Here is a 15,407-nt window from a genome sequence, read left to right on the forward strand (position 1 = left end):
GGGTGGTAAGGGTTCCCCCCAGAGGTCCTACCCTGCTGGAACAGATGCCAGTATCTGAGGACTCACTTTCTCCCAGCTCCGTGTCCAGTCTACACAAGCAGCCACCTGGATTATTTCTGGGTAGAACAGAAGGAATCCAGAGGCAGAGTGTTCCTGCCGGGTTGGGCAGGCTGGGAGAACCACTGTAGCCATCTCTGGGCTGTTACATTGTTTCAAAGAGTATCTATCAGGTTCCCAGGCAGTAGCAGGAGGAGGTAAAGTATGCATTGCTCTCCCTTAGCTTAGGGAACTGAAGTGAAGGTTGCCTGACCCAGTTCACCTGATGCCTTCCCACATCGCAGTCTAGTCAAGGGTCTCATGCAGACCCATACTGTGGGGTGTGAACCTGGATTGCAGTCAGTGGAGGGAGTGCACGGATGAGCTTCTGCAGGCAATCTGTAGTTGCTTCTTGGTCTCACCCCACATACCCCACAGTGTGGATTCACTCTGAAGCCTGGGAGGTGGAGGCGATCTTGGTGATTACCTCTGTCGTGTAAAGTTCTTTCTCTCTGCTTTTATTCGTGGCTTATACCTTCAAACGTGTTATAAAAGCAGTGCCAGCCCCTGCCCCTGACTTGAAAGCCACTGACAGTTGATGCTTCTGGGGGAGGCTTCTGGTGGGTTGCCCATGCTCTGACATGACCTATATCCATGAGTTATGGCAACATAAACTGGACTCAGTGGGTAGTTTTAAAAGACACAAATTGGGGTGGTGAAGCCAGGGTAAGTATGATAAAATATATGGTATGAAATTCTCAAGGATTAGTAAAAAATAACTTTTTAATGCCATAAGGCTGGTAGTGGTAGAATGTCTGCTGTCAGACGCAAGGCCACGTGAAAGTAATAATTAAAAATATCAGAAGAAAAGAAAAAAAAATATCAGGAGAATTCATTCCAGCCAGGCATGTAATCCCAGCACTTGGAAGGAAAGAGGTAGAAGAATCAGGAACTCAAGTCTAGCTTTGGCTACATAATAAGTTTGGGGCTAGCCTGAGCTTGATTCTTAAAAAGAAAGGAATAAAAAGAGGAACTCATTTAGAACAGACCTGTAGTCTCTGCTTGAAACAAATACTTGGGAGTTTTCTGGAATCTCCGTTTGCCTCAGGACCCTGGTGTGCAGAGAGCTTGATCCATGCCTTCTGCCTTGACCCCTGAGTTTTCTCACATTGTAGGTGTGAAAAGGTTGATACTGTCACGGTTGGAGCCCTCCCTGTCCTGACTAAGATTCACACAATAAGATAAGCACAAACAGGAAGGTGGAGGGGGCGTAACCTCCAGTCAAAGCTCCCTCTGCAGCTGCCACATTGTTACCGCATGGCAAGCAGTCTCCAAAGGATGCTCCTGTAGGCGGTGAATAGAGGGAAGCCTGCTTCCTGACCCCGTCTGACTCTGCAGGCCATCCCCTACCCGGCCCTCTAGGACCTGCTGGTACTGCTCTCAGCTCACCTCCTGCCCTTTCTCCTTACAGCAAACAGCGACATAACAAACTGTGGCGCCAGCAGCCGGCAGATGACACCATAGCAGAGCCCAGTGAGTTCTTGCCAGAGACCTTGGATGGCGCCCTGGATACTCAGCTGCCCTGTTTGGAAGATGCCACCCACCCCGGGCTCCCGAGAAGCCTGCCCTCGGGAGGACCCTCTCTCCCCTGTTGTTTCCGAAGACTCTCGGACCCCCTCCTCCTTCCCCACCGTGATGGTGCGGGTGGCCTGGTCCACTTAGAAGACCTTGAGAGGGATGCTCTGTTAGAGGATGAGGCTCAGCCAGTGGAGGTGCGCAAGCTGGTCCCGAGTTCCCAGGAAGGTGACAGGCTGTGTGAAAAGGATGTAAAGAGGAAACTGGAGTTTGGGAGCCCCAAAGCCCGCAGCGGCTCCTTGCCTCAGGTGGAGGAGCTGGAGAAGGATGGCAGCCCAAGACCGGGGAGGTGGAGGCGGGCCTCCACGCAGCTGGAGAGAGGTTTGCTTGACCAGGAAAACCTAAATAACAACAACAGCAAGAGGAGCTGTCCCGATGACTTTGAGGTAGGCTGGGGACCGCTGTGGGGAGCAGCATGCCACATCATCTCTACCCGACCCGCAGCCCTCACTGTACAGTCCCCACTTCAGCGCACGGGATTTATTTCAGAGGGAGGGGGACTGCTATACCTGCCTAGGTAGCACGTGTACACAGTGGGGACACTCAAGCCTTGCAGAAGACCCCTTATCTAAGGTGGGGCTCCCGAGTCATGCCATTGTCCCAGTTCTCACTGTGTCAATACAGGGTGTTCCTGAGTCATATCGCTGCACCCTCAGCAGTGCCCATCCCCCTCACCCCCCAACCTTTTCATCTCAGATGGCTTTGAAACAAATCTCCAGAGGTGCCATCTCCTTCCTAAGTGGTCCGCTGTGGCAGAGTGACAGCGTGTGTGGGTTAGCTTTGCCAGGTGTCTCATCTTCCGCCTTGTGTTAATACCGAGCTCTCTGGGTCCCTCATAGCCACCATCCTTGAGGGGTGATGCGCAGTGTGCCTTGGTTACTACAACCTCAGGCTGCTCAGAAAGTCGCTGGTCCCAGGTCCTGTCTTCCTTGTTCCAACATCTGGCAGTGACCTAGAAGCAGGGCTGTCTTTGCAGAGGGCCAAGGGAGCTGCCACTTTTGGGTTCTGCCTCTCAGGTACTCACCAAAGGCTTGGGGTCAGAAACTTCATGTTCCCTGGCCATCCCTGCCACTCCATAGGCAGTGACGACTCTCAGTGGGGACACTGAGGTAGGAAGTTGGTTTGTATTTAACTTTGTGCTACAATGCTGAGGGAGGGAGAATCAGACAGACAGACAGACAGACAGACCTAGCCACCCCAGGCAGTTCACTGCTGTCCTCTAAGTAATGAAGTATGTTGCAGACCAAAGAGGAACTACATGCCTCCCCCTCTGCCCACCACTTCCTTCAGAGAGAACAGATGTCGTAAAATGCCTTTGTCTGGGACCACTGTCCTGCGGCTAGCCCCAGTGACCCGACCGTGAGTCACTCCATGGTGACCAGGAGAGCAGCTTGGGTATGGGCTCAGGGAACTTGGCACCAGAACCTGGCAGAATTAGACCTAAAAGGTGAGTCAGGCCAGTGTGAGGTCCTGCTCTGTGTCTCTGAGCCCCACGTGTATGAGACAAAGGAAGGCAAACTTATTCGCAAGGGCACAAAAGAGGACAGAGCTTGTCCTCTGATGCACCCAGAGGGGAGGTGCATCATCCGTGGCCTAATGGGGAGCGACTTGCTAGGCCCAGGCTGAGGAGCGGTGCTGACCAGGGAGCTATGATCTGGGCAGAGAATCCCCTGTGTGAGGGACCGTAGCGCGTGCGTGCTGCAGTGGGGTAATGGAGGTGAGAGGTGGCTGAGCCCCCTGGCATGTTGGCGCAGCCGGGTGCCATGTCCTGGGCACCCAGGGAAGCACAGGGGACTCTAAGCAGAGGGAGGGGTGACGGGCTAAGCTGGTGGGTAAGAACACAGCCTGTGAGCCTGAGCCAGGAGTTGGCCGTGCAGAGTGACCTGAACCTCCTGGAGTTATGGAAAGAGGTTACGAAGGCTGCATTTGTAGCAGAATTATGAGACAACCTCCCCCCCCCCCCCAACCCAGCGTCCGGAAGGCTGCTTATCCCACAAGTTGAGGGATCTCACTGTTGGGCAGCGGGAAGAGAGCTGGCTCCCTCAGCCGCCCTTACCCTTCTCACCTCCTTCATCGCCAATCACAGGGAGGCCAAAGAGAAGTCCTTGTCCTGTTCATTGAGGCCCCAGTGACCAAAGGCAAGTCCCTTGGGAGACAGCATAACATGGAGTTAAGTATGTTTGAGTTTGTGTTGGAGGCGGTCTAAATACCATTTCTGCCCCTCCCTCCATCATGGCGACCAGGGGTTCCCGAGCTACACGGTGTGCCGCCAGGGAAGGGTTTTGCTGTATTCAGACTGCAGTTGCCCCCATGGCAAACTCTCTCAGCCCAGGAGAACCCTCTTTCTATGGTGCAGAGTCAATTCTGTTCAGTTCCTTTTTTTTTTTTTTTTTTTTTTTTTTTTGGTTGGAGCTGAGGACCAAGCCCAGGGCCTTGCACTTGCTAGGCAACCGCTCTACCACTGAGCTAAATCCCCAACCCCTCAGTTCTTTTTTTTTTTAATTTATTTATGTAATATGAGTACACTGTAGCTGTCCTCAGACTCACCAGAAGAGGGCAGCAGATCCCATAATAGATGGTCATGAGCCACCATGTGGTTGCTGGGAATTGAACTCAGGACCTCTGGAAGAGCAGTCAGTGCTCTTAACTGCCAAGCCATCTCTCCAGCCCTTCTTGATGTTTTTAAATTTTATTTATTTTTTTAAAGATTTATTTATTTCATGTATAAGTACATTGTAGCTGTCTTCAGAAGCACCAGAAGAGGGCATCGGATCCCATTACAGATGGTTGTGAGCCACCATGTGGTTGCCAGGAATTGAACTCAGGACCTCTGGAAGAGCAATCAGTGCTCTTAACCACTGAGTCATCTCTCCAGCCCCTAAATTTTATTCTTAATGGCATCTCTGTGTGTGTACATACATGCACATGAATGCAGTGGTCACAGAAGGCAGAGGCGTTGGATACCCGGGAATTACAGGCAGTTGTGAGCTGTCAGGCACGGGTGCCGGGAACTGAACTCAAATCCTCTGGAAGAGCAGGAAGTGCTCTTAACCAGGGAGCTGGCTCTCCAGCCCCCCGGGGCCTGCACCCTGCTTTCCAGACCATGGCCAGGGAACGGTCAGCCTGGTGGGTGATGGAAACAGACAGAGAAGGGGGGGGGTGGTACTGGGAGTCTATCCCAGCCGTATGGCTTAAGGTCTGCCCAGGACAACATCTTGGCTTGTGGAAAATCAAGACATCTCTTACACTGTGCTGACCTCTGTTCACGATCCACTGTGTCCCTAGGGGTCTGTAATCCTGAACAAATGAGATGAAAGCACTGCCCCTCCCCAGCCATGGCGCCAGCCAGCCAGCCACCCTCCCCTACCATGGCTACCCTCTTCGTGATTTTGGTCTTCGGCATGGCATTGAGCCACCTCACTGTCCTCTGTCTCTTGCAGCGTGATGCGGTGTTTGGGATCCTCAGCAAAGTGAAGCCTCCCTATACATCCTGTGCCGACTGCATGTACCCAGCAGCTGGGGCTCCTGAGGCCTTCATGGAGCGGCATGAAGACCCCAGCTCCTCTGCCATCTGCACCCAGCCGACCTTCCTCCCCCACGTCACGTCTTCCCCAATGGCCCACACGAGCAATAGGTCCCGAGCTCCGGAGAGGCCAACCTCAGGTCCAGCTAACACCTCTCCATTCCTACTACCAGCGGGCTCCAGGAAGCCAGATGTCAGTGGTTCTGGAGCCGGGGTTGCCCCGGAACCACCAGCAAGCCTTCCAGAGCCTTCCAGAGAGACCTCGAAAGCCCTTCAGAAATCTCTCCTGTCGAAGAATTCCCACTGTGATAAGAACGCAGCCAATACGGAGGCGGCGGCAAAGGAAGAACTGTCGACCAAGAAAGATCCGAAGCCCTCAAAGGACCTGAGGCTCCTGTTCAGTCAAGAGGGGGAGAAGCCGACCGCCAATAGCTACCTGATGCAACATCAGGAGTCCATTATCCAGTTGCAGAAGGCAGGCCTGGTCCGAAAGCACACCAAAGAGCTGGAGAGGTTGAAGAGCCTGCCTTCAGACTCACCATCTACTTGCCGGGACAGTGCCGCCAGCAGGCTGGAGGCCAGCATCCCCGAGGAGGGTCAGGAGCCTGCACACCCAGCCCTAGACAGCCAAGCTGGAACTGAAGAGAAGCCTGTGGGCGGAGCCTCACAGAAGAGCCCTCCGCCTACCCTCCTCCTCCGCCTAGATCACACCAGTAAAGACTTCTCTAAAGACTTCCTGAAGTCCGCGTGCTACACTCCCACCCCCTCCTCCATCAGCTCCAACCTGACCCGGAGCTCCAGCAGCGACAGCATCCACAGTGTCCGAGGGAAGCCAGGGCTGGTGAAGCAGCGGGCGCAGGAGATCGAGACGCGGCTCCGCCTGGCCGGTCTCACTGTGTCCTCCCCACTGAAACGTTCCCATTCCCTCGCCAAGCTGGGAAGTCTCAACTTCTCCACGGAGGACCTGTCCAGTGAGGCTGACACGTCAACCATCGCCGACTCACAGGATGCCAAGTGCACTCTCTCTTCCTTCTTGCCCGAACCCCAGGCCGCACCTAGGAACCCCTCTGCGACCTCCAAACCATCAGGGAAATCCGCCCCAGAGAACTTGAAAATCCCAGTGAGGGTGAACAAAAGCTGACTAGCTTCCAGCTCTGCGAGGTCTTCATAATGTCTTGATCCGCTCTCGTGTCTTGATTTGTGTTAACGACTTCAGCCTTCTGAGCTTTCCCCACCTAGAGCCTGTGAGGGGGAACACCCAGGGGTGGGGCCTGGGCAACCCGGGAACTGTCAGCCCGGAGTACCGTTCAGATGCATACACACAGGCTGGGGCTTTGTCTCAGTTGTTGAGAGTGTGTACCTGACACGCGCCAAGCCCTCGGTTTGATTCCCCAGCAGCCCATAAAACCAGACAAGGCTGCATACACCCACATCCCAACACTGGAGGTGGAAGCAGAAGGATTAGAAGTTCAAAGTCATCTTCAGCTACTTGGTGAGTTTTAGGCCAGCCTGGCAGAGAGAGTGAGAGAAAAAAAAAACAAAAAAAACTATGTGTGTACATACAAAATACTCAGTTTGCAACGAGTAAAGGAGCCACAGTGGTGAGGTCCCCGCTGCCCATGTTCCCGGCTCAATCCGGTCCTCGAGGGAGAATCCTCCGAGGACAACACAAGGCCTACCTCTCCGCTCACTGTGCATTTCATTTATAAAATAGTAATGACCGAGGCTCGATCCGAGGAACAATGCTGTGTCCAGAAGGGTTTTTCCAAGAGAATTGTGGGGGGTTTTGGGTTTGGTTTGTTTTATTCTTTTGAGGGTGGTGACCCGCAGAAGCATCAAGACTTTGAACCTGACTATCCCAAGAACAGTGAGGCAATATCATCAGAGGAAGGCACTTAGTGGCAGCGCCCGTTTAACAGTCCTGGTGCCCATGGGCGGAGGCAGGGGGGTCCTCAGCTGCTGGCTTCAAGCTTACGTCACCCAATCACAGAGAAGGGCACTGCTGAAGGGCACTGCTGAGCCTTGTCTGCTGCTAACAAGGCATCCTGTTTGGAATTCAGACCACCTCCGGACCTCAGGACATGAGGTCGTGGATCTGGGATGTGGTTCATCCCGCTGAGACACTGTGACCCCCACCCCCAACCCCACCCCCACTTCCACCCAAGGCTCTCATTCAGTGCCATCTCCACATTTGTTGAAAGGAAAGGCAGGTCAGCAACGGGTACTTTCTTACAAGCTGCTCCCCAGGAGTCACTCTGAGAGGAGAGAGTCTGTTAAAAAAAGCTTCACAGATGTTTATGAAGTGTCCCTTCTCATGGGGAGAATAGAATACTGCTTCCTTGTCTCCAGCTTGCCATGCTGTAACGATGGGGCAGAGGAGGCTTGGCCACAGCACAGGTATGAGTGCAGGTTAGCTCAATGAAGCAGGGGGCCTGGGTTCTGTGTTCAAATCATGGGCCTCTCCTGGTGCCCATCGTGAAAAGGGACAAGCAGCGAGGCCGACCGACCAGCAGAAAGCCTTGACTTGGTGTTCGGCAAATGGTGGCGCACAGCCCTGTGACATCACCTGGGCTCTGTTGGTGGTTTTGGGTTTTGGTTTGGTTTGGTGTTTTGAGATAGGGTTTCTCTGTAGACCAGGCTGGCCTCAAACTCAGAGATCTGCCTGCCTCTACCTCCCTAGTGCTGGGATTAACAGTGTGTGCGAACACTGGCTGGCTGGCTGCCTTCCTTCCTTCCTTCCCTTCTTCCTTTTCTTCCTCTTCTTCTTCTTCCTCTTCCCTTCCTTCCTTCCTTCCTTCCTTCCTTCCTTCCTTCCTTCCTTCCTTCTTAATTTGAGACAAGGTCTCTCTGCAGTACCCTCTGCTGCCTTGGAACTTTCTCTGGAGACCCGGTAGGCCTCGAACTCAGCAGAGACCCATCTGCCTCTGCCTCTCAAGGGTTTGGCTTTTGTTTTTATTTTTGAGGTAGCCTCTCACCCTGTAGTTCAAGCTGGCCTCAAACTCACAGCAATCCTCCTGCCTCAGCCTCCCAAATGCTGGTTTGATCACAGGTGTCATCCCTTCGTGCCCCCAGGCTTAGTTGTAACATTTTTAAGGGTAAACGGTCTAGACTTGTGATCCTACCCTCAGGAGGCCGAGGCAGGTCCATCGTGAGTTAAAGGGCAGTCGGGGCCACAGAGTGCGATTCTACCTCAGAAGTGGTAAATAACCTTGCCACCAGAAGATGGCATTACCTGCTTCAGATGTCTTCTCTGCGAGCCCCGGTAGAAAGCTTGCTGACTGTTTTTTTGCGATGCCCCAGGGCTGCTTGTAACATGGCAGGAAGACAGGGGACATATTTGAAGGCTGCCTTTGCTCCTTGGATATCTCAGACCAAACCCTTCCCGCCTACACTTCAGACTTGCCAGCTGTCCTTTTACCTCTTGAGCAGACGGAGTCCTTGTGGAGGTGACCACAGCTCCATCCTGCGGTTGGCTGGTTCAGCCAGACAGTTCCGTGAGACCACAACATCTTTAAGGATACGGTGTGTTCTGGAAGTACACGGATGGGGGCCTCCACCGCACTGGTTAGAACGGAGTCTCAAAACGGCCATCCTGGTGAACGCCCAAGTGTCTCTAGGATCTAGGCCAGTTCTCTTTTCATTCCTCTGGGGGTCTTTGTGAGCTCTGTCTCAGAACTCTTCTACCTGGCGTGACTTTTTTTTTTTTTTTAATACATGTGCGTTATTTTACAGGGCTTTATTTTCCCACTACTGTCAATGGCAGTCACCTTAAAAAGCGATCATCCACTTTTTCCTGAAACCCTGTGGGTTTCTTCTATTCTCCCCTCGGCCAACAAAAGCAAAAAAAAAAAAAAAAAAGGCCAAGTTAATATATGTCGCCAAGTTCAATTTCACATGGTGGGTCAATTTTTGTGTCAAAATAATTCCCTAGATTTGGTAATGATAGGCTTCCGCTGCGTTTTTTAATCCCATCTGTAAGAGCGGCAGGATTTTTGAAAACCCTCATTTTGAAAAGCCGTAATTTCTGTTCAAAGAGTCAGGACAGGAGGAGGGCAAACTGGAGGAGGTCTCTGGATGCTGGCAGACTGCCTGCACCTGTCTTAGAAGAACTGGCGCACCCAGCAACCTCCCCATCCTTAGAACCGAATCCCTGGAGTCATGGTTTCCACTCCTCCTGGAAGGTTGGCTCTGTCTGTCAACACGGATCGGCCTTTAACCAGAAAGGCTTCCGTGAAACTATCCCCTCGCTAAGCTAAGGCGTACCTCAGCAGCGGCATCAGCTCCCGTATTGTCTCAGGAAAAGTTTGTTCCAGCCAGGCTCGGTTGGTCGCATACACTTGTGATGGGGAGGCCATTGGATCCCTGGGTTCAAGGCTGTGTAGAACCTTGACCTCCACCCCCCACCCCTCCCCCGAAAATGTTAGCTCTGTGAGCTGCTCTATGCCTGGCTAGTTTAGCTGTGTGTGTGTGTAACCTTAGCAAACAAAGGTACAGGGACTTAGGCAGCGTTGAGCCACCAGTTTCGATGGCTGCCAATTTCACCGAATGTCCTTGTTGAAAGAAGAGCCTTCTGCTCTGATTGATGGTCCGGGAACTTGGCTGCTCTTCCTCGCTCTCACTCGCCTGCACTTCCATAGCTTCCCAAAAGCCTGAGCCATGTGGTGGCCTTGTATGTCCACACAGAAGGCTTCCTGACGTGTAAGGGAGATGGGTACTGGGCAGGGGGGTGGGGTGGGGGGAGTCTGGATGCCCGATTGCGTGAACTAAGAGCAAGGTGTCTTTCTCAAATCCCCCACCCCTCGTTCTCAGTACGGAAGCCCTGCTGGCCACATGCAGTTCATCCCCGTGGCTCTCACGGGTTCCCAGATGGCTGCACTGCTCTGCTCCCATTGCTATAGCTGAAGATCCGACCCAGCATCCTCTGCCCGAGAAAAGCCCGGAGGGTGCCTCAGGATGGAACCAAGAGAGATTAGATGTTGACAGCCGCCCTGTACTTTTGGGCACCAATCTCAGGGACCACCCCGGAAGGCTCTCGAATCTCCTGCTCTTCGGGGACCATTTCTCCTTAGCAAGGACGAGAACACAAGAGACATCACACATCACCGCCCCTTAAAAGAGTTACCTTCTACACGCTGGCAGTTACTGGTGTGAGAATTCATTTCCAACCCCAGTGGGTTGGCTGATGCTCAGCGGCACACCTAACGAATGCCTTCAGGGTAACCCGTGTACCTAGGGTCCCTTGCCCGACCCTAGCTGTGCAATCCAGCAGGACCAGGGAGACTCTCGCTCTTCCCCACATTGGTTGCAATGTCACTGCTGATGAGGGAAACTCTCCTTCCCACCCTAAAGGCTAGGTTCCTGCTGACCGTAAGGGCAGATGAAGGTCATTGGTGTTCCCCTACCCAAAGCCCCTTGGTTTTGTTACTATGGAGGTGTGAGAGTCCACTGTGTATGGACATATGCATATAAGTATTTGCATATGCGCTGTGTGTATGTGCGTATGCCTTGTGTATGCATTATACATACTATACTTAAAAGTGTATTCTACTCGATCAAACCTGGTGTATGCTGTTCCTCACACACTGTGGGTCCTCCAGCTTTGCAGGGAAGTCGCCCTGGACCCATCTGCAGTGCTGCCACCAGGGGCCATCTGGAGAAGGGTTGACTACCCCGTTCCCTTTTGCAGTAGACACCACAGTCCCTCCTTCAGTCCCTGTCTTAGACACACAGCCTCTGCCGCCCTGGCCCCTTGGCCTCGCTGCATGAGAAGACAGCTGCTTCCTCCTCTACCCCGTAATTATTCTTTTACAACTGAGTGCCTTAATAATCGTTTACAAATACTGTGTATTTATGCGCAGCCGTTCAGCTCTCATCTTTCGTGGCTGGGTACTTCGGTCCCGGTGGTTAAGATTAGCACCTGAGCTCGTCCCTACCCCCCATCCACGTGTGTCACTCTGCTATGCAGTTGACATCCTGGGTCCTGACTACTCCACCCAGCCTGCTGAATCCCCACAGGCTATGCGGACATCGGCAAACCCCGAAAACCTGAGGTAGGTAGTGAAGGACGAGATTTGGTTTGCCAGGCAGCCGAGAGGTGGTGCAGGCCCAGCGTTCCCTGAACCACAGCCCAAGACCACACCACCTGAACCTCTCAAGGTCGCCCTCTAGTTTACAGAGGCTTGCCAACGCCTACCCTCCACCCCTTCACACTCCCTCCTCTTCTGCCTGTGTCCTGAGCTCCTTGCTACATGGGTACAGCTCACTCCAGAGGAGGAGTGGCACCAGACCGCATCCTTCACCTTTCAAACGCCCGCAGCCACCACCGTGCCGGATTCCTTCGTCACATTACAACTTCGATGGTTTTTTTTTTTATTGTATTGTTTTTCTTGTTTTTTATATTATATATTTAAGAGGCAGTATCTTTTGTACTGTGAATTTTCAGTAGAAGAGGCATAGTGCACTTTTTTTTTTTTACTTCTGTTGGTGTGTACTGTACATAATAGTCTGCGTGCTTCTCGTGATGAGAATAAACACTTCCTTTATACATGTCCCGTGAGTGCGTGCCTGTGTGTGTACTGCGTTTTGCCTCGGGCCCTTGCCAAGACGCCTGGTTCCCCTATCGTGACTGTGGGCGCCTTTTTTTTTTTTTTTTTTTTTTTTTTTTTTTGGTTCTTTTTTTCGGAGCTGGGGACCGAACCCAGGGCCTTGCGCTTCCTAGGCAAGCGCTCTACCACTGAGCTAAATCCCCAGCCCCTGTGGGCGCTTTTCTTAGATTTCTTGAACCTATTGAGTTCAAGGCTCTCCTCAACAGCTGCAGGAGTTAGACCCAGAGCAACGGTGCTGACACTGCCCCAACCTCTTCCTTCCAGTTCTCTTGCCTGTGGCTGGGACTGGACGAGGACAAAACAAGTCATGCCTGGTGGTCTTCGCTTTTAATCCCAGCACTTGAGAGGCAGGGGCAGGCAGATATCTCAGTCCAAGGCCAGCCTGGTCTACACAGTGACTCCCAGCCCAACCAAGGCTACAGATATCCTGTATCAAAACAACCCCCCCCCCTTAAAAAAAATCTAAAAGTATAAAGCATCTTGAGTCCTCAGCTCATAATTGCAAAGGTCACGCTGGGCTATGTGCAGGGCAGGGCAAAGGAAAACTGATAGACATCGGAGGAGATTTGGGGAGGGACCAGAATGGTCCCCAGTACCGTCCTGAAGGATACCGCCCCAGTGATCCAAGCACTATTCCACTAGCCCACGCCTCTTAAAAGTTAACATCAGCTGTGACACTCCTCACCGTGTGGCCCCTTGAGTCACATTTAAGGTCCCCAATGCAACACCCGGACACTGGGGAAGTCAGGCTACCATGTCTTAAAATCACAGTCCAGAAGAGCCAGGGAGACTCCCAGTCTTCCCCACGTTGGCCAATGTCACTGCTGGTGAGGGAGATTATCCATCCTGCCCTCCCAACCTGAAGACTAGGTGTGCCAGGCACGCCAGACCTGCAGTGTTCACAGGGAGAGCCCACAGGTGCCGAAGTTCTTCACGAGGTCATCCCAGGTTGTCACTCAACTGGACTCACAGGAGACCGATGGGTATAGGCGCATCACCTCACCACAGTGAAGCTGCCACGTGAACACCCCTGGATCACCTCGTGTGTAAACCAAAACTAACCGGGAGTAATTTAATGTGGGAAGCTAAGCGAAAGGTTAACCAGGCACAATGACGCTTGCCCAGAACCAGGACCACGCACGAGTCAGATGTTATCCTTGGCAAGTTTGAAGTCAGCCTGGGATACATGTGTCCTCGTTTCAAAAAGAAAGACCTGGCTGTGGCCGGAGCTGGGTATGGAAGATCACATCATCGGTAACCCCAGCACTTGGGAAGCTGAGGCAGGAGGAGCGTCTTGAGATTCAGGTGCCTCAGTCAGGGTTTCTATTCCTGCACAAAACATCCTGACCAAGAAAGCAAGTTGGGGAGGAAAGGGTTTATTCAGCTCACACTTCCACATTGCTGTTCATCACCAAAGGAAGTCAGGACTGGAACTCAAGCAGGTCAGGAAGCAGGAACTGATGCCGAGGCCATGGAGGGGTGCTGCTTACTGACTTGCTCCCCATGGTTTGCTCAGCCTGCTTTTTTATAGAACCCAGGACCACCAGCCCATGTATGGCACCAACCACAATGGGCCAAGCCTTCCCCCATTGATCACTAATTGAGAAAATGCCTTACAGCTGGGTCTCATGGAGGCATTTCCTCAAGGGAAGCTCCTCTCTCTGTGGTAACTCCAGCTTGTGTCAAGTTGACAGACAAAACTACACAAAACACTAGACTACCAAGTGAGACTCTAGTTATGGCCAGGCATAGAAGCCAGTGGGCGATGCACTCATTAGCATGCAGTCCCTTAATTCCACCTCAGACAGAAAACGAAGGGACATGGATAGAAAGGAGGGAGGGGTCGGTGGCAAAAAATCTAATTTGGATCAAACTGTAACACTGACATCTAAAATATGGCTTTAAAAAAAAGATCTTAGGATTTTATCTTTTACATGTAGGTGTTTTGCTCACATGTCTGTGCACCACATGCCTGCCTGGTGTCCAAGGAGATCAAAAGAGCTGAAATTAGTGAACAAGCAAGCAAGTGCTGGGAGCCAAATCCCAGTCCTCTGTTCAGAATAAAAGGTGCTCTGAACTGTCCAGCCATCTCTCCTGCTCTCTCTCAGATGCCAAGAGATACCAACCTGGGGCTCACACTTCTCTGGGCTCCAGCCCAAATCGATCTAAGACAGTGGTTGTTAATCTGTGGGTCAAGACTCCTTTGGGAACCCAACGACCCTTTCTTTTTTTTTTTTCCTTTCTTTTTTTTTCTTTTTTTCCCCTTTTTTTCTGGAGCTGGGGACCGAACCCAGGGCTCTACCACTGAGCTAGATCCCCAACCCCCCAACAACCCTTTCACAGGGGTTGAATATCAGCTACCCTGCCCATCAGATGTTTACCTTATGATTTCATTGGTAACAGTAGCAAAATCATAGTTACAAAGTAACAACAAAGTAATTTTATGGTTGCAGGTCACCACAACTGTGTTAAAGGGTGCAACTTAAGGAGGATTGAGAACAGCTGGTCTGGGGCAGGGGCCAGTAGTGTGTATTTTTCCCATAATGCCCTGGGAATTCTGATCGCTGTATTGAGAAACCACTGAAATAAGAAAGTGCTGGAGGCTTGCACTCTGCCACATTCTATACATACTTTGAGACAACACCCACAGCCCCCCACCCCCCGCCACGTACACCCAACAGCACATGGGTTTTCCCAAGACCAGATCACCTATGTGCTCCAGGCCCTGCAAGAAAGGTCCTTCAGTTGGCTGTCTTTCCCTTGAGTTTATCTGCGGAGTAACGGTCCCAGGGCTGGCTGGGTACAGTCCCAGGTCACACCTGCAAGTGGTTTTTCCCAGGGAGGAAAACCCAGTGTCTGTTCATGGCAAGAGCTTTTTCTTTTTCTTTTCTTTTCTTTATTCTCTCTCTCTCTCTCTCTCTCTCTCTCTCTCTCTCTCTCTCTCTTGCATATGAATGTTTTGCTCATAAATCTGAGTGCATGTGCTTGATGCCCAAGGAGGCCAGAAGAGGGCATCGGATCTCCTGGAGCTGGAGTTACAGATGATTGTGTGTTATCGAGCCACCTTGCAGGCACTAGGACATAACCCAGGACTGCAGAAAAGCACCTGTGCCTTTAACGGAGCCATCTTTAAAGCCCCTGATGCTTTTGGGGAAGGTGAACCAAGGCTTAACCTTCAGCTCTTCAGAGGTTGGCACCACTTCATGCCCCATGCTCCTTGGCTACACCCCTCCCATATGGTGTGTGTGTGTGTGTGTGTGTGTGTGTGTGTGTGTGTGTGTGTTCTATGTGTTTAAAGATTTATTTACTCTATGTATATGAGTACACTCTAGCTGTCTTCAGACACACCAGAAGAGGGCATCAGATCCCATTACAGATGGTTGTGAGCCGCAGTGTGGGTACTGGGATTTGAACTCCTGACCTCTGGAAGTGCCCTTAACCCCTGAGCCATCTCTCCACCCCAGTATTCGCTGTGTTTTTAAAGGGAAACTGCCTATGTATCCTAAAGTAGACATGTAAAGAAAACAGTTTCAGCCCGAAATTCCTTTCTTAGTATAGTAAACTGTTGCAGCAAATAAAATGTTCATCAGATTTTTACTTATTAGCTC

The 15,407-nt window shown here is 51.9% G+C and overlaps 1 protein-coding gene across 5 annotated transcripts in view; it reads left to right on the forward strand.

The window, feature by feature from the left end:
* The window catches only part of Ssh1 (slingshot protein phosphatase 1), a 62,057-nt gene extending 50,314 nt beyond the window's left edge, over positions 1–11,743 (forward strand). For all 5 annotated transcript variants that reach the window (NM_001427479.1, XM_063271403.1, XM_039090197.2 and 2 more), the window contains 2 exon segments: positions 1,508–2,057; positions 5,112–11,743. In NM_001427479.1, the coding sequence (NP_001414408.1) occupies positions 1,508–2,057; positions 5,112–6,335 (1,774 nt within the window). In that variant the 3' untranslated portion in view covers positions 6,336–11,743.
* Positions 11,744–15,407: the final 3,664 nt, after the last annotated feature.

The sequence above is a fragment of the Rattus norvegicus genome, chromosome 12 (genome assembly GCF_036323735.1).
Source record: "Rattus norvegicus strain BN/NHsdMcwi chromosome 12, GRCr8, whole genome shotgun sequence".
Taxonomy (NCBI): Eukaryota; Metazoa; Chordata; class Mammalia; order Rodentia; family Muridae; genus Rattus; species Rattus norvegicus.